Here is a 19,396-nt window from a genome sequence, read left to right as displayed (position 1 = left end):
GTTAGAAAGCAAACACAAGCACACAAATACGAAAAAGTACGAACCCATAAATGTGTACCGTATAAATAATGAAAGGAGGTATGCAATTTTCAAAGAAAAAATTACGTGGATATGCCTGGCTAAATATAAAAGACGTTTTTGTGGGCACCAGATGATCAGTTCCCATCCTGTTTATCAGTCAAAGAGATTAGAAAAATAGGAACGTTATGGTGAAATGACATAGGAAATACTGCGCTCTTAGTGTTCAATTGGTATTAGGTCTACTTTCGACTTCAAGCAAGTATGAAACAAATGTTATACAACTAAGGAATATTGTTGGGCAGTAAATTACATAAGGTTAATCACTTCAAGCTACGACCTGAAACAAGAAAGTCTCGCTCGCACTACTATAAACAATGTTAAAGACGTGTAAAGAGTTTTTGTATGCAATGTCAATGTATGTGGACCGGTGTGTTTCATTAAATCGACTCGCAACATTGTGTTGACTCTCGAGAAGAGATCATGATGCAGAAAGTAAATCATTGATCAATAGAACGGTAGTTCTGAAAAAGTGAGCTCATTGGACTATTCTTCGATCATTGATCATTTAATTTGAAAACAGTTTTTTTGCGGAAATTACATCTACAAGAGATCTCGGGATGAGAATTCTCAAGTGATATGAGAAGTACGCAAGTTTAACGCGAACGTTTCTTGAAATAGAACTAGATTCAAATCTAGGAATGACAACCATTTCGAAATGTTTGTGATTTCGCAACGGATCAATATTCTGATGAGAAACTGGCTCGCATAAATTAATATAAACTTTGAAGCAACATGTTTTCCTTATTAGTAGAAAACCAAAGAGCTGCAGCAAATAACAAGAGTAACTTTTTCATTGATTTGCTTGAGCTGTGGCCAAGATTGGTATTGATATTTATTAACAGCTAACGTTTCGGCTTTTTCGCCTTCAAAACTTCCGCCTAAACAAAAGTAACTGTCTCATCACAAAATAATGCACAACCCCAATAAAAAAAGAAAAAGCTAGTGAACAGGAGGGAAGAAGTGTAAAGTGTAGTTGGGGGAGGGGGGCATTCAGTGGCGCAATTATTTCTCGAAGTAAATAATCGAATCAATCGGTGCTTAAGGCCTAAACATTAGTCCTAGAGGATCTATGACATGTAAACTTAAGTTACTAGGAGAAAAAAGTAAGAAAGATCGTCCCGAAGTGAACACACTACACTTTCCCTCTTGTTCGGAGGTTTTGGTGAAGTTAAACATGCGCCTTTTCTAGAGTATCACTTATAAGCTATGAACGTACAATCATAAAAGATTGAAAATTAATGTCTCGCTGAAACTTTCGCTGAAGTGAATGGCGGCACTAATAGACCGGAATTTTACCCCATCCTATTCTTGCGACCAAAAGTTGGGTTAAAGATCGTAGTTAGCCACACTTCATTATGCAGCACGAGATATGCGGACAGGAGCCCCTCAGTGTTCTTATTCTCAAGAATTATTTTCCTTCCAATAAAGAAAGGGAAGAATGCAGTTAGGTGGCCACTCAGTTGCGCACTTATTTTCCGATGCTCTAACTTACTTTTTCTCTTAATAATTCCAGTTTACATATCATAGACCCTCCAAGACTAATGCTTAGGTCCTAGGGCCCCGATTGATCTAATTATTTCGAGAAATACTTCGAGAAATAGGGCGCAACTGAGTCCCTCCTCCTCCCCGCCTCCGACTATATTTTACCCTAAAGAAACTCCTAGCTTGAAATAACGAGAGCATAACAAGCACCACAACGGCAAATAAGTCAAGTGGTGAAATCTCATCTCGACTACAACGACCATCCAAGGAACGGTCTAAATCGCAGACGGCGCCGTTGTATATGGATGGAAAGTTTGACCAATGATAGGTGGATTTCTTCCACGCGATTCTTCTTATTTGTTTTCGTACGCTCTTTGAATACATATTCCATAGTTGAGTGCATTAATAAATTGAATGAGTTGGCAGGTGTTTGGTTCTCACATACTATTGTATTTGGTCCCGTTTCTTTTGTTCATTTGCCTGCAGATCTGGATTGCAAACGCACTGTTGTGGTTACCGTATCATGGAATGTTCAGCAATGGAGATCGTTATGTGAATTCTTGGATTCACGAGATAGCAGGTAAAAGTTACTAGTTATCTGGCCCAGTTGACGAGGAACTATTCTTTATTTGCAGAGAAATCGACGGGAAAATGTAGTTGGGAAGGGGGCACTGAAGTGTACCCTTATTTCTGGATGTTCTATCTCCCTTTTTTCTCTTAGTAGCTTTACCCTACATGTCATAGATCCTAAGACTAATGCTAAGCCCTCGGACGCCGACTGACTTAGTTATTTAGAACTAAGGGCTCACTTAAAGGCAACATACCTCGAATCTGAGAGAATTCGCGGGAAAAGGGATGTTTCCATTGATATCTCCCTGATGGGGGTAAAATGTAGTTGGGGAGGGCGGGAGGGGAGGGGGCACTCTGAAGCGACAGAATCGAACTGCTCCCCTACTGTATTTAGTGTCATCCGTGGCGGGTGCTTCGACCGTGCCAGCACTGCAATACCTGCAATCAGAGCGCGAAAAAAGATCATGGAAAACAACACAGGCGCAAGCACGTCCATAGAACCGACAAGACGTTAACCGTTCTCATCGTTAAACCATTCCATTTGCATAATGGGTACCTCTAATTTCCTGATTCTTCGTGACTTCACTAAGATTACTGATTGCCACTTGGTCGGAGCTTGCATCGAAGTTCAAGGAGGAATTCGGTGAATGGTTCGCTGATCGTGGGTTGCTGCGGAAGGAGCGACTTTGCCCCAATTGCGGAAGTCCCGTTAAAGTCGCGAAGCAGACGAATGTGTGCAGCCTTCATAATGGCTAACCCAATGGCCCTTTTTAGGGCCACCAACTTGCGAATACAAAGCGAAAATGTGAGAATAAAAGTTGAAAAGTTCGACTTTCAATGGACCTCGGCATAGTCGAATTTATATTATCGAGTATGATAAGCTGTACACGAGGTTATTAAATAAACTTATTGGCTAACGTTTCGGCTATATCGCCTTCTCCAGAGCCTGAAAAGTGCGATATTCAATCTACAATTCAAACGACCAACCTCTCCACACCTAAACTGATAAACTCCACTCCTACTTTAATTTTCAAGGCTAGTCTTCGTGATTCGTGTTGTTTTTGGTTGCCAGTGCATACTTCACTAGCGGTTTTGAACATATTACGAATCACTGCGCGTTTTACTGCAGTCGGATGTGCAGATTTGGCGTGCAATATGATGTTCTTGCAACTTTCTTTGCGATACCACTTTACTCTAATAATGCCGTTTGAAGTACTTATTTGTGTGTTGAGGTAAGGAAGCCATCCTTCTTTTGGAGTTTCTCGTGTGAGTCTTATATATTGCGATTGTTTGTTGAGTATTCGGAAACACTCGTCCATTTCGGACTGTGTTGATGTTATGATGCAACAGTCGTCAATATATCTGCAATACATTATTGGTCTACGTGAAAAGCACTGGTTCTTCGATTCTGCTCATGAAGCAGATCGCCAGTACTGGTGCTAATCGTTGACCCATAGTAGGAGTGGAGTTTATCAGTTTAGTTGTGGAGAGGTTGGTCGTTTGAATTGTAGATTGAATATCTCACTTTTCAGGCTCTGAAGAAGGCGATATAGCCGAAACGTTAGCCAATAAATTTATTTAACAAGCTCGTGTACAGTTTATCAAACTCGACAGAATAAAAGTTGTTGCATGCATGCTTAGTGATCGTGGATTGCAATGGAATTCATTTTTGGTTTTTTTTTTTCTTTAGAAGTAACACATGATAAGACTTAGTTATTTATTTCTCGCAAATTTGTTCGGTGTGAAACGTAGTTGGGGATGACTTAGCTGCGCCCTTGTTTCTGAAAGTAAATAACTAATAAATAGTAATAGTAATAACTAAATCAGTCGAGGCTCTAAGACCTAACCATTAGTCTTAGAGCATGCATCTATGACATGTAAGCTAAAGCTACTAAGAGAAAAAAGTAAGAGAGACCATTCAGAAGTAAAGGCGCCACTGAGTCCCCCCCCCCCCTTCCCCACCCCTTGTTCGGAGGTTTTGGTGAAGTTAAAACAGTAGTAGTTCCAGCTCTGTCTTCTTTTTTTTCGTAGTACCTTCAACATATGTTGTTGATCACTCCTAAGAGTGAGACTGATGCTTAGGTTTTAGAGCCTCTGCTGACTCAGCTATTCAACTGTTCTCAACGACCTTTTTCCTGCTCTGAACACATTTGTTACAGTACTGGCACAGTCGAATTACCCGCCACGAATACTAAATACAGTACGAAGGCAATTCGATTCTGTCGTTTCAGAATGTCCCCCCCCCAAACTACATTTTACCCCGTTCCGATCCCCTTAACAGCCTATTCATTGATTTTACTTGAGTACGCTAATGAGAAGACATCATAAATGAATGATATCATGAATATCTGCGTATACTCACCGCGTGCGGCTGCGTATCCAGTTCTCTGTATTCTGACTTATTTTTTCCCTTTTCTTTGGCTTTCATTAATTGTATATCTTCACATTCTACTCACATTTTTTCGTCCTATTCTTGGTTTTGCTAACTCGTTTCCTTTTTCACGCTAATCCTTCACGACTCGAACTCAGTTTTCCGTGTTTCTCTGTTGCAAATCGTCAGTGTTGATTATTAGTAACATGCCTGGATCTACTCAGCGCACCCTTCGTAGTTCTTCCCGCAAAACGAAAGAACCTATCAGCACATCTCAAACCACATCAACGGTTCTCATGCCAAAAATTATGAGATTGATATCGAATCGCTCTCTTGTGTTGAGATCATCAACGAAATTTTGGAAAGAAACACCGATTCTGTTATTGAGAAGATGGTTCTTGCCTTGAAAACAAAAGGCACACAAGAAGTGGCTGATGGAGTTGAAGCTGAAAAGAGGGGCTGCAGTATTGTGATCACTGGCTTAGCTGAATTGGGGGCTGATAGATCCTTGATGGAAAGACAGAGGAACCTCGAAGAAAAAGTGGCCAATGTCCTTGATCCGTTTGAAGTTGACTGCCTGCCCGAAGTAGCTTACAGGTTGGGAAAGTTCAACGGTAACAACCAACGTCTTGTTAAAGTTGTACTCCCTTCTCGTTCCCACTGGGCAAAGGCTCTGTCAAGAGCGCACTTCGTACGCCGCACAAGCCTTTCGAACATGTTTGTACGTAAAAGTATGACCGCGGCAGAACGAAAACGGGATTATGAGTTAAGGCACAAGGCTCGTCTAAGAAATAAACTGTCGTCTACGCATGGGGGGGAGGGTGGTTAAAAAATATGCTCTCACTCAAATCACCGAACTTCCCCACAAACCAATGACGGGAAATTTGTAATCCACTGTGGACCTCTCTCTAAGACAAAATGTATTTTGTTTAACGCACGCAGCATAGTAAACAAATTGCACCTTTTTCACTCTTTTTTTTCGTCTGCACCAACCTGATGTATTAGCTCCTACTGAAACATGGCTCAGATCTACAATTTCCGATTCTGAACTGATAGCCGATTTACCATACTTCGTGTTTCGCTCAGATAGGAAGCTTCAAAAGGGCTGAGGTGTCTGCTGCTTAGTTAGCGACAAATTTCACGTGGTTCCCATTCCACACAAACGTCAAATGGCTGCTGATATTTTGTGTCATGAACTCTTCTCTCCTTTCTCACCTCATTCTCTCAAATTAGTAGTTACCTATCAAACCCCAGATTCTGCTAAGACTGATGATGATGCCTGTTTGATGCTATTTTTGAACTCTGCCTTTCGTCTCCTAAAATCATAATTGTGGGCGTTTTTAATGTTGACATGAATAAACAGCAATTCCACTACTGAACGCTTCAAAACTTTATTGGAAATTTGTGATCTAGCCCAAAACATTGATGTTCCCATTCGTTTACATTCGATTCCCGACCTCTTTCTTCCTGATCTAGTATCAGTGATATTGAAATTCTGCCACCCTTTGCCATCTCCGACTATAATGTTATTTCCTTCAAGTTCGACCTTAATACCGATTTCTGCCCATGCCAGATTTCAGTCGTGTAAACTATTCCGAGTTACTTAAATTTCTCGTTCGTGTGGACTGGGTGGAAGTTTTCGACAACTATCAGTGGGTTGCAGAAATGTATCGCCGTTTTTGCCCAGTGATGTACGATAGTTTAGCCAAGTTTGTCCTGCTGAAGTTTAACAAGAATTGTGTATCTACTTATCCTTTGCATTTACGAAATCTATTCGATCAAAAGAATCGACTCTTCTACCAACTTGATAACCCTCTGAACAACACTCTTCTATAGAAAAATTTGTGCTGATCTTGACTATCACATGAAAAAATACCTTGTATATCATGAGCGGCGTTTGTCGAAAACATGTATGAAAAATTTCATAACTTTCTCGCTAAAAGAATTGAACAAGCACAAAAACTGCATTCGTTGAGGAATGACAATGGGAATTTGATCAAAACCAATCTCGAAAAAGCTAACGCATTTGCTGAATTCTTTGCTTCTAACTACTCCTTTAATCTGGATGAAAGCTGTCATAATTTGCCGTTTCCAACTACTGATTTCTCTGCCACTCAGGGTCCTAAAAGGTCCTTCGACAAATGAAGTCCTCACCGTTCTGAAACGTTTAAATCCTTCGTTTTCGTGTCCCTACCATGGTATTCCCCAGATATTTTACCAAAAATGTGCAGATGTTTTGTTTCTTCCTCTTGCTCATATTTTTAATGCGTCGCTTACCTGCAGTGAAGTTCCTAACATTTTGAAAGAGGCACTTATCACCGCAATACCCAAAAAAAGCAACTCTAATGCTCTCTCGAACTTTTCCCCATCAGTATTATATCCTCCGGAAGTAAAGTTTTGGAAAAAATAATCAACGAAAAACTAAACGAGTGGCTATCATCAAGAGATGTCATTCCTTTCGAACAACACGGCTTCCAATCTGGATCCTTCACAACTTCGCTATTGTCTGATTCGATCTATGATTGGATGACTGAAGTAAAAAAAAAGAAAAGTCAGCTGATGTAATATTATTCGACCTATCTAAAGCGTTTGACAAGTAAACCACAAAAAGCTTCTCTTCAAACTCGAAAACTATGGAGTTCGCGGACAGTTGCTCAGCTGGTTAAAATCGTTTCTTTAAGAACGACACATGAATGGTCATGAAAGGTCCATAACAGTTACTCCAAGCGTGATGCATTGCAAACTGGCGTTCCGCAAGGCAGTGCACTCTCACCGCTACACTTTCCTTGCGTACACTGCTGATCTTCCCAACTCTTTGAAAACCCATCCTGACACGATAGTTCCAATGTTCGCGGACGACATCAAAATATATTTTTTGTATCGACCTAATGAGCAAACTTTCGCCCACAACACGGTTTACCTAGCAATCCAGAGAATGGTATCATGGTCAAGAAAATGGGATCTACCTTTAAATCTTTCCAAAAAAGTAGCGTTGCATTTAGCGTTTGCACAGTAGGAGAGGCTCCTTAGATTCCCTACTTTTGCAGTTCAACAACTATTCAATATCAGGAGCACGTTCGAGACCTTGGGGTGATAATTCATAAATCGTTTGACTTCTCCACTCATTTTGACTTTGTCACCAAAAAAGCGCTGTCGTCTATTTTTATAATAATGAGGAGCGTGCAGATTAAGGACCCTTATTCACTAGTATTTCTTTACAGGACATATGTTTTATCACATCTAGAATATGCCACTCCAGTCTGGAGTCCATTTTGAGAAAGGATATCAAAAAGTTAGAGAAAATGCAACAAATTTTCACTAGGCTGGGTTATAACACTAGCTAGCTGGAATTCTGCCTTGATATGCTCCTTTTCAAATTCGTCCCTACAATTGCCCCTTATTCTCTCCTAGTGGTGGAAAGCCATTCAAGGATAGCAAAGTTAGTGAGCCCTTGCGCCTGAGCTCCCCCCACCCGTTCGCCCACGGTCCTTGACGGATTCCTCCGTTCAAGTTTAAGTTGTCACCGAAACCATGGTATCCTTTTATTTAGCGTAGCGTTCTGGGTCTGGGAAAAGGATCTCGCGTGAGGATTCCTCACCTTCTGTAGCAGGAGAATGACCTGCCAACCCACCACCTCTTATGCTTTGAAGGGCCACTCTTGTTTGTGTAAAATTCAGGCGAAATTCTAGTGAATTCTGTTCCATCTTGTTCTTTGTTTTATGGCACACCTGCAAGTGTTTTCAATCAATGAATAAGTAAATGTCATTGATCTTCGACCGATTGCACTTGGATGCGGCGCGTGCACAAGGGTGACGCGTTGCAATTCAAACCGTCTCAAAAAACGACGTCTTTCACGCCGTTTCTTAAGACGATCAAGAGAGATGAGCGGAACCATTTCTGATCTCGCAATCTACAACCTTAACTAGAGATTTTTACGCGAACTCCTTTAGCACGTCATATTTGTGGTATGCTGCCTTTAATTGCTCCCTTTCTTTTCCAACTACATTTATTCCGAAATATTAAGGTGTTCGGAAAGTATCTGCCGAAATATGGCAAAATTTCAAAACATCAACTTTTTAACAACATTTATACTTACACTTATTCGACGAAATAATCTCCATCAAAATCGACAACCTTCTGCCAACGTCTCACAAGGTCATGGATTCATTTGACGTAGAACTCCGGCGACTTGGAGGCGAAGAAAGGTCATTTTTGAGGTGGTCACGATCATCGCAGCGCTTCTCTTCCAGGTGATGCTGAAGCGATCGGAAGAGATGTTAGTCGCTCGGGGCTAGATCCGGGCTGTACGGTGGGGTGCAATAGAACTTCCCATCCGAGCTCCAGAATTTTCTGGGAAGTCTTCTTCGCGATGTGAGGGCGCGCGTTATCGTGCAGCAGGCGAACGTTGTCGAGCTTCGGGTGCTCCTTGCGGATCTTGTCGGCCAGTCTTTGCAGTTGAGCGCAGTAGACTTCGGCAGTAACTGTTGTGTTGTCTGGCAGCAGTTCGAAACGGTAGATTCCATGAACTCCCCACCAGACGCTCAGCATGACCTTCTTTTCATGGATTTCACCTTTCACGAAAGGATCCGTGATTTCACCGCCAGCGCACCACGCACGTTTGAGGGTATGGTTGACGTAGAGGACCCATTTTTCATCTAGAGTAACAATGGTGTCCAGCCAGTCGAATCTTCGGCTTCTAGATGCAGCTGAGTGCAGATGTCCAGGCGTCTTTGGGGGTTGCCGTCGCTCAATGCATGTGAGAGCCATTGACCGAGCTTTTTCACCATTCTGAGAGATCGCAGTCCATCTCTCACGGTGGACAGCGAACAGCCAAGACTGGCAGCAATGGATGCCTTCATATGGATGCTGCTCCGCCAGATTCTTCAGTTTGTCGAACGATATTGCAGTCGGTCGACCAAAGCGAGACTCAGCTTCGAGTTTCTTGTTTCCGGCTTTGAAGCGCTGGAAACAGGCGCGCACATACCGCTTTGAAGGGGCATCAGTGCCTAATACTTGACTTAAGTTTCGATGGGCTTCAGCAGCGGGGTGGCCAGATTCGAACTCGTAAAGGAGTACGTGTCGAATATGGGTGGAATATTCAGCCATTATAGGATGAAATAGGCAAGGAAGAGGGAGCCAGATATGTGTATACAAGCGGTAGTGTCCTTATATAATACATTTAAAACGGGAACTTTTAGAACATCTCAAAAAATCTGCGCTACTGCGAAATTTCCGACAGATACTTTCCGAACATCCTAATAGATATATGTATTATTCACTTCTCCTAGCTTGACTCTGTGCATTTGTAATTAAGAAGTTCTCTTTATTGTAAGGAATTTCTGGGTCACAGAGAAGCGCGAGTTCAGCGATATCAAAAGGGAGCTTTCCTAACTATTGATCACTGCACGCGACAGGTAAGGAAGAAAGGTGAAGCTCGCTCCTTTCATTTGTTAAGTTCTTTTTCGTGAAATTAAGCCAATCCTCAATCTAAGACTAAGATCACCTTTAAGCATGTTCCATTTGGCATCCAAGTGCGATAGCTAGGAAACATGTTGACTTTCGCTTGTTCTCACATGAGAACTCTTTCTGCACGAAAGAAATGAAAACAAAGAACGTATACCGTCAGGCAGTATCTGCCGGTACCACTATAAGTATTTCGTTGTTTTGGCAGTATTTCATTAGATAATGTTGTCTTCAAGGTCCTAGACAACAGTTCAAAAACGGGAGTAATAAACTAATGATAAAGTGAGATGTAGGACAAATCGACGCGGCATGTGCAGAAAGTTCCGATGGCATTTTATGATCATATATTTTATGATGATGATTTATGAGCATAAAATAATTCGAAGAGCTGCAGCGAAACCCTTCTTCTTTGCCTCGATAGCACCATTAACAGTCTTATAACAACACCGCTAGCATGGCATCCCTGGAGATTTTTGTTCACCTGAGAGAAAATGAGGAATAAGCCAAGTTTTTTATTCCACAATCTTCATCCATAAATGATGTTTTTTTTTAAGAAAAAGGACGAGTATAATGCAGTTGGTTAGAGGTCGCTGTGGTCGCACGACTCGTGGTTCCATACCGCCCTAGTGCCAACCGAGGCGTTTATCCTTCGGGGATGATAAATTGGTGCCAGATTTGTGCGGAGAATAAAACACTGACTTGATCATCGGCTGGCCCCCGCAAATCATTTGTACAGGTCAACGCGCATTCCAAGACCTCATCGATTACGAATTGCAGTACAACGGGTTGGCGCATTCCAAGAGGATTAATACCCCAGTGACTTTATCCTTATTTTATACTTTTAAAGAAGACAGAGAAAATTGCTGCATATTGAACTTTACCTTCCACATGTATAGTAGAATCAAAACGAAAACAACGGTGCAGTTACATAAGCGGTTGCGCTCGAAGCGAAGCGGTGGAGTATGGCGGTTAGGATCCAGGGAGAACTCTTGTTAGCACCATTCTTCGCTGTAGTTCGCGATGTATCAGGGGGGTTTTTCTTCCTCTTTTTTTTGGGGCCCTCCCCGGAAGGAAGGGTAGGGGTGGGGATGAAAAGGGGGGGGGGTATCGTTGGCTTCACCTGTGCTGCAGCGAAAAGTGGTGCAAGTAGGGTCCCCTCTCGAGCCTAATCGCTATGTGCGACTTAGAGCGCAGCCGCTTGCGCAACTGTGCCGAGTTCCAGGTTATTTTGATATGAATATATATTTTCTGAGCCTTTATTGGAAAAAAAAAATTCCACCAGACAATATGAAAGCTCTTTCATGTTGATTCCGTCCTGATCCTTTCATAGCTTCAAGTAGACGTTTGGTGTACGCCATTTCTGGTAGGTACTGACCTTTCAAGGGAAAACTCGAGAAGTATAAGAGAGCAGCGAAATTTTTTGACGAAATGACATTTTATAGCCCATAGGTCGTTGCAACTGCATAAGCGGATGCGTTCAAAGCGGTGCGGTGGAGCGTAGCGGTTAGGATCGAGGCTACATCTGCCAGCACCACTGCGTTGCAGTTCGCGATGGTCCTAAATCGATCGCAACCGCGCGCTTACGCAATTGCACTGAGCTTCATTCCGTTTTGACTCGACTATATTTTGGTTTTCTTTACTAAAAGCGCGGGCGTACCCCCAAGCAGTTATTTGGTACAACCTGGTGTTCCTGTATTCCTACGATATCTTAGGTAAAATTTGGTTTACTCCTTTCATTTTAGCGTGCTAGAAGAAGTGTTCCAGCTTGGGAAAGTCTGTCTCTTAAAAGCATCACCCCGCGAATCTGAGGTGGTACGGATTTCAGGTGGAGTATTCTTATACGGGATAGTAGATTATGGAGAGGAGGGTGATTCCGTCCATTTCTTCCTAATCGCCGTAAAAAAAGGCCCGGAAGATGCAGCACGTGCATAAGGCTGGCGAGCTCCAACCGAACTCGTTGTAGAAAATAGCGCGCCGGACAAATCTATTGATAAATACGGTACACATGTTAAGACAAAAGAGTAGTAGATTCATTCATGTGGCATTCCTAATGGGATTCATTCCAAGGGATGCCGATACTACGACGTTGGTTCGCTGCATGATGCTTTTGGACACCTGCACCTGAGACGCTTCTTCACCCATTCGAACAGACAATTATTGGTATTTACCCCGGAATATGCACGTATTCATTTTGGTGCATTAGCGGTTGAAATGAAATTGCATTTAGCCGTGATTGATGGTGCTTTCCTCACACTTGAAAATCGAAATGGATTTCGTCTGTCTTTGCATTAAGTTCGAATGAACATGAGCTATGAGAGGAGAGATACAAATTGAAAGCGTTTGCTTGTTTTGCATTCGGCTATTCTTCCAGTGGAATGGGGACTAGTTCTCGCACACCTTTTCCAAAAATCCAAGGGATGTCGATACTACGGCAGTCTTTCTACGCGTTGGCATTAGAATGAGTAGTACATAGTTGGGATGGTCCGGACGGAAAGAAAATGATTTGGTCGCTTGTTTTACTTTTTGTCTCCTCAAGAGGAACCCGTTCTTCTTTCTGCGCCTCATCATTTTATTCCGTATGATATGTTTAGTCTAGACAAAAGATAGCAATCTCCGTTCTGGTTCCCGTTATGGTGTTGATGAATATACAGTTGATGTTTGCGATCTGAGGCCTTCGTCCAAGTCCGACCTTTGGTTGGAGACCAAACGCCTAAGTAACACGCTGGCACTCAACTACGAGCGTTGGTTGCACCAAAATTGAGATCGTTCTGACCCTTCTGTATCTGCGTAGAAATAGGCCGATCTGCTGTTGTGGATCGAGAGGAATCGAACAAATGAGGGAATCTCACATTCCATCCTTCCTTCCACTATGATTTTATATTCACTGTCTCATTTCGCCACATTTCAAAACCAAGTGAAAATAAACCACATAAACGGTGCATAGCCTACGTCGCAGTAATAACTAGCCAAGAAAGAAAAAGTGATAATTAGGTTAGAAAGAGGAGGAGAACGGTAGTGCTGTAAAAAGTCATTTTTTGCGATCGGCACCGTTCTACCATAGTCAAGGTAACGAGCTAGACAGGTTTGCTATCGTCAGTTGTAGTCGATTCGAAACGAATTGAACTTCGGTGCAGTTGCGTAAGCAACTGCGCTCGAAGCGGCGCAGTTGAATGAAGCAATTTGGAGCGAGGATATCCTGAGTAGCACCGCTACTTACTGAGGCTAGTGAACCCCCTCTCATTCAATCGCTGCGCTCAACTGTGCCTCTTCGAGCGTAGCCGCCTACAATTAAACACAACCTAACCTATACACACTATAAATTCAGATCGTTTTAACCGAACCACTGAAATCGCTTTGAGTTCTTGTGCATTCATAACACTTATATCAAAGAACCACGGCAGGTGTAGCGCAATCGGTAAGAGGTCCGACTGTGATTGCACGATCGATGGCTCGAAACGCACGAGTGGTAAACAAACCTTTCGTCACGGTAAAATGTAATCAGGAATGACCGAAAGGATAAAAGCACTGACATAATACATCGAATGTCCCCCGCCATCTAGACGTATGGACCAAAACGCGTTCATAAGCTCTCAACACTTCCGAATTGCAGTCAAAACGCGTTGGTGCATCCCAAACAGATTGATACACCAAAGAGGCTTTCTATGCTAAACTTGTCCCAGCGATTTCTAACTTGTGTTGTCAGCTCACGGAGAAGAATTCTAACATTTCAATTGCTGAGAATGGATAACAGCTAGCAGTTAAAAAAAAAAAAAAAAACTTGTAAATCCAATAGCTTTCGTGACTATGTTACTACGGTATCCTCCGGATTCTAAAACGACTACAATGATGAGTTGAAGCGGTCTAATGGATTTGAATGAATGTGAATTCCAGTTATGAGCCACTAGACTCAATAAATAGGCCTTTTTAGCAGGGAATAATAGCGCTGGAAGTCGATAAGATTCAAAGCGCTTTTATCGTCTAAATACACCCACCTTCCGCGAGAGAAGATATTTTTGAAAATGAATTAGTTTCTACTTCAACGCAGTGTCGGAAACATTTTTTCTGTTGAAAAAAAGGATCGTGAACTTGACAGAAGTCTCGATTTCATATGTGCTCCTTTTTTTTCCTACTTGCTTGTTCGTTGTATATGCTGCATGTGATAGCCGGCACCAAGAACTCAGAATAGTCGATTTCAAAAGAAGCCAGGGCAGTCAAACACTAAAAAGAAATTGAAAGGAATTATGCAGTTATTTGTAAAAATGAATTAGTTTTTACTACAACCTAGTGCTCGAGACATTTCCTCTGTTGCAGTGTGTAATGTTACGTTGGATTCAATGCTCATAGGAAGTTGCGGTCTACGAAATCTGAGGAGCGCTTTGGTGTTCTGCTAGTAGGTGTTGGGTCACGTTTTGTTTTTTTTTCTTTAATTTCACCTACACATGTGCAAATGACGTTAATGATGCTTCACGATTCACCAGAATAGTGTTTCTTTGTTTTTTTTTTTTTTTGCTTTTTACTCTCTAAAAAAGATCAACATATTGCCGCTTTTTCTTTCCCACAGTTCTGTTTGTATGGACTTGTTGTTTTATATATTGTTATTGTTTTATATTTATGTTGTTCCGGGCGACAACAGTGCGCTTCAGTAGTCACATCTTATTCTTCCCGGCATCTCCTTAGGGATAACATAGTCATCACTAATGATGCGGTTATTCGGAAAAGTGATGTTTACACCTAATGTTTTGGGTTCAATTTCCTCTTAGGTGGGAATAATTCTATACGATAGATCTTCTCTGGACAATTGTAAAGCGCAAGGATATAACCACATATCTTCTCCCTCCGAGGGAATACTCTACAACAATTTATGAGAGGAAAAGAGAAGCGTGAGGGATCCTTTGGTTGAATTTTCACATAACTTTTTTTGTGAACATCTTCAAGCAATGTAAGCTGATCCCTTGAGATTGTCTTCTTCCTTATTTTGGAAAATAAGCTTTGCCTCTTTGTGTTGCTCCTTATAAACGGCTCTCCGTAGTTTAGGTCCAGCACGTGCTATGGGACGTGAGCGAAGAAAAAAACTCATTGAAATTCCTGGTTTACCAGAACCATGGTTGGCTTACATGCATCTCGTAAAGAAGAAGGTTTTCTATTACAATCCAGATGCAAATAAGTCTGTATGGGACCTACCTTCAGACGTCAAGAAAAAGTCCGAAGTAGGTTAGTATCGAATGTCATTTGTTTTTATTTAATTTCTAATTTTACATAACAAGTAAATCGCCCATATTTTGATTGAGATTACTAACGCAGCGAGACCAGAAGTTTCTCTTACGTAACTCATGAAATCGTTCTTAAGATCTGGATGCGGTAGAGGAGGAGATACTTAAAAAGCTCTTCACTGAGGACAACGATAGGTAAGAAATAGGACGGGACCAAGCGTTTCTTGAAGCCAACTTACGCTAAGATAGGGGAATCGATTTTTGTCCTTTTTTTAGTCTCGAAATGATGGATTGTACGGAATGGGAGGAGCCTGCCGGGTCACCAAAAGATCCCGGTGAAGCGATGGAAATCGATTTCACCGAGGATCTTCGTCAAGTACGAGGTTCTGACTACGACAAAGAAACGCTTCCTTTGGTAAGAAAGGTAGATGTGAGAGATATTTTGGGCATGGTTTAATTATTCATACATTCCAGCATTCTCAAAGTCATCAGCCATTCACTACCATCTATGGTACGAGTCGAAGCTGCGTGGTTTTTGACACTTGCGCGCTTATTGATGATCCTAATTTGATTCGCGACTGTATCTCCAGTGAGGTTTTGGATAGATTATTTCCATCGTTGCCAGTTTCAGTGTTAGGTTCTAATACTGAAGCATCAGCAAATTCACAAAATAAATGCCTATTCAGCTTACTTTTTTTTTAGCGATTTTTCTTCGCATTTAGAAGATATCTTGGTGGTAATTCCCTACCGTGTCTTCTACGAATTGGACAAAATGAAAAAACTTACCTCAACGTCAGAATCAGCGGCAGAATTACGGCGGGTAAGTTACTCCTACCACCATCTGGATCTACACTTGTACTGTAGCAAATTACAACGTTTCTCGATCTATGTCACTTCTTCAGTCACAATAGAATAGATATTTCTGGATTCGTCTTAGTTTCATCTCTGTGGTCAAGTAGTATCTAGTCATTTGTCAAGTCATTTGCAAGCGATGAAACCAATCAACCAAAATGTGTTGTTTCATGTATTCGTTCGTCCTCCTAAACTCTTTAGAATATCTTTCTCTTAGCATGTTTATTATTCAAATTTGGAATGCTGGGTTAATTCGACACCTTGTAACTGCAAAACCGAAAGTACCGAAAAAGTCAGCCTTTCAAAACGACATGTGTGGTCCCTAGATAAAATTTCTAACGAGATGATTTCAGATAGCAACTCGAATAATTCACATCTTACGGGACGTCCGTGGGTCTCCGTTGATATACTGGGAGAGCTCCGCAGAGGTGTGTTGTGATGAAGGATATATTAGCTAAAGCAACCACTCTCAAACCACTAGTACAGATTTTTCCATCAACCTACAGTAAAACAGTAGATTAACAATGTGTCTCCGAGCTCCACGGATAAGAGGTTTCCCTTCAAGCAATGTGTTCATCTCAGAATTGAATACATACCGCACTACTTTCTTGCGCAAACAAGGTGTTGGTAGATTTGTGTTGTTCCAGCATACTTTTCCTTGACATACATTAGGGATGTCAGGGATGCTACTCCTATTGATGGAACTAGTTTCTTTTTCTCGGAAGGTTGCACGATCGCATATGAGGTATGCTCTCTCACTTTGAAAGTCCTGGTAAAGCCAGACTTCAGACTTTCTGTGGTGCTCGCTTCGCTTGCTTTCAGAGATCAGTAACAATTCAAGAAGAGGCACAACACTTTCTTCAAACTTATGTTAAGAAATTAAAATCAGGTTTTTTTTTATGCAGCGCCTTTTTATCAGAATTCAGGAAGTGGTGAGAAATTTTGTAACCTCTCTGCTAAAAATGCATGTGCTGCATTTATAGAATATTTGAAGTAGATTTTACATTTACATTTCTCTCATTTCCGATTTTTCTCCTCTTTTACTCAGTAATTAACTAGAATAATGTGTTAAGGTGAAATGACGTGAGCATCACCATCATGCTGATAAAGATAATCATCTACATCAGATTACGTAAACTGCTAGCAACTATTCAAGCGGCTGTCTTGCGGGCATGTATCTACTTTTTGAAGAAAAGATCTGGCAAACATTATGAGTGTATCAAATAGAGGAGTAGACTTGCCGAAGCGTACAGCAGAGTAGAACGTTAGGGATGCAGTTGTCACAGGAACGAAGCGCTCTCTGAAAAAACCACTTGGAATTATTGCGCGCTGTTGGTGCGGTAACAAGCTCGCCGATTCCAGTTGTTTGCGCCATCACGCCATTTCGATGCGGACGGATCCCTTTCCCTCTCATTCTAACTCTTTCTGCCGTTCGGAAACCAAATAGAAGTCGTGGGACCCGTTTCACTCTATTTCGCTGCTTCCTGACACCATTCCATCAAAGATCGTTTCACTCTATTTTATCCCTTGCGGCACCAATTACCCACCCGACGTCTCACTGTTTTCTGGAATTTCCTTACACAAGCAAACACGTAACAGAATGAGCTCGTTATTGTATAGAATGATGGTGGTATTGGAGTGAGTGCTACCTTCTCCATTGCTTCGACAACAATAGACATGACAAATTTCTAGTCGTTCTCCTCAGTCGATGGGTTTACAACAAGCTCCGAAGAAGATGTGAATGATGACTTCATTTTAAAATGTGCCTTCCGGATTAAAGCGTTGTGTGAGTTTTGAAAATTTGCGAATGTTGGATTTCTTTTCCCGCTTCGCGACAGAGCTATTGACGACAGTCATCGCATTCATCCCATAAACTATTGCAGTAGATGCAAGAAGTGATGGTTGGGAGACTGTTTTCCTCACCAACGATCAGCTTCTGTCTCTGAAAGCACATGCAAGCCGAATTCCGTGTTATAACGTGAAGGTAGCCGTTTTTTACAATCTTCAAAGAAACTGCTGGGAGACAAAAAATGATCTAGAATTGAATATGGTTCTTCTTTTTTAGGAAACGAAGGCGATATTGGCGAGAGCCCCTATACCGGTGATCGAAAAAGTGGAAGAACAAGCAGAATTCCATCCCACAGTTCAGGATAAGTGAGCAGTATTTTAAAATATCACTTATGCCGGTATTGTTCAGAAAACTTCAGAATTGCCATCATGCTAGTAATTTTTAGATGTGATTTATTGTCTGTACTATCCTTTTACATAATTTAGGCCGTCAACGTCGACTTCAAAATCTCCCTTGCGAATTGGCGTAAAAAAACCAGAAAAAGTACTCAAGCGGAAGATACAAAGGGAGATCAATTATGACCCTTTACGAAGCCCACTCTGTATTTCTAAAACGGATAAAAAGAAAAACATTGAGAAGCTTAGACGCCCACATAGGGACCAAGAACCGAATACCGGTACTAAAGATCCGTTGAAACGTTTTGAAGAGATGTGGAAGCCTCTTGTAAAAGTTTTGGAGAAAAAGTTCGTTATTTTTTCCATGGTTATGAAGGTCTAATAGCATCACTTTTTAGCTCGAAATTTAGAGTCGAGGGAAGTTCTGTAAAACACAAGAGGGATGTTAGCCGGTTACGAGAAAGTGCTTCAAAGTAAGTCACATTTAAAAGAAGATAATGGCTAAAGTGTATTTTTTCTGTATTTTTTCAGGTTTATTGAAAGTCAGGACGACAAAAATCTTCTGTTGCTAGTTCAGATGACATGGTGGCTTTACTACTACTATTATCCTCTTGAGCGGAATGAAAAACAGAAGGATAACTACAAGGTAACTGAATCTTTACGCTTAGTTGGGCTGCAGTAATACAACAAAGAGTGTTGAAACATTGATTCCATCTTTTTCGAAAGTTGTTTGATTAAATAGCTCTGACTTTTTTTTGTTGTTCTTCACTAGTAGCGATTTACAAGTATTTTTGCTCGAAATTTTTACCACACTGTGAAGGAAATGTTGCCGAAGGAAAAACTTTATGAAAGTTTATTCAAAATATTTACGTAATTTAAGTATACTTATTTAGCTCTGCTAATCTCCATATATCTTTACGTTTCAACAATGTCAACAATACTGAGTTCAATTATTCCATTTCCCATCTCATCTAATTTACTTCCAGGATATTATGAAAGACGGCTTGCTCAAAGAACTAACAAACCCATCGGCTAGGTCGCAAAAGATGATGAATAAATTGCGGAAATTTAGCAAAGATTTCGAGTCCGTCTACGGGTGATTTCATTCTTTTCTGTGCACAGATTTCTTGCAAAAAATGATAATATCAAAGGGCTTCAGTGCTTCTTAATGATTTAAGGGTAA

At 41.3% G+C, this 19,396-nt stretch overlaps 3 protein-coding genes across 4 annotated transcripts; 2 read left to right on the top strand and 1 right to left on the bottom strand.

The window, feature by feature from the left end:
- Positions 1-4,895: 4,895 nt before the first annotated feature.
- RB195_017442 (uncharacterized protein) lies at positions 4,896-5,333 on the top strand (the record flags this gene model as incomplete). Its single annotated transcript, XM_064184445.1, has 1 exon — positions 4,896-5,333. One exon carries the CDS (start codon positions 4,896-4,898, stop codon positions 5,331-5,333), a length of 438 nt encoding a protein of 145 aa, XP_064040326.1.
- Positions 5,334-8,731: 3,398 nt separating this feature from the next.
- RB195_017441 (uncharacterized protein) lies at positions 8,732-9,610 on the bottom strand (the record flags this gene model as incomplete). The annotated part of the gene is made up of 1 exon (XM_013444770.2): positions 8,732-9,610. One exon carries the CDS (start codon positions 9,608-9,610, stop codon positions 8,732-8,734), a length of 879 nt encoding a protein of 292 aa, XP_013300224.2.
- A 2,407-nt stretch (positions 9,611-12,017) lies between these two features.
- RB195_017440 (uncharacterized protein) lies at positions 12,018-19,313 on the top strand (the record flags this gene model as incomplete). 2 transcript variants are annotated; one of them, XM_064184444.1, is made up of 16 exons in its annotated part: positions 12,018-12,056; positions 12,564-12,708; positions 14,337-14,357; positions 15,002-15,178; positions 15,315-15,372; positions 15,454-15,592; positions 15,652-15,766; positions 15,900-15,997; positions 16,383-16,457; positions 17,722-17,815; positions 17,913-18,013; positions 18,095-18,183; positions 18,304-18,561; positions 18,624-18,686; positions 18,745-18,859; positions 19,200-19,313. In XM_064184444.1, 16 exons carry the CDS (start codon positions 12,018-12,020, stop codon positions 19,311-19,313), a joined length of 1,701 nt encoding a protein of 566 aa, XP_064040324.1. The 2 variants fall into 2 exon arrangements, with proteins under 2 accessions (XP_064040324.1, XP_064040325.1); XM_064184443.1 differs by lacking the exons at positions 12,018-12,056; positions 12,564-12,708; positions 14,337-14,357 and adding an exon at positions 14,829-14,847.
- Between the last annotated feature and the right edge of the window lie 83 nt (positions 19,314-19,396).

Source organism: Necator americanus, chromosome II, assembly GCF_031761385.1.
Source record: "Necator americanus strain Aroian chromosome II, whole genome shotgun sequence".
Classification (NCBI taxonomy): domain Eukaryota; kingdom Metazoa; phylum Nematoda; class Chromadorea; order Rhabditida; family Ancylostomatidae; genus Necator; species Necator americanus.
The sequence above is the reverse complement of the archived record's forward strand: the minus strand, read 5'-3'. Positions and strand labels throughout refer to the sequence as shown.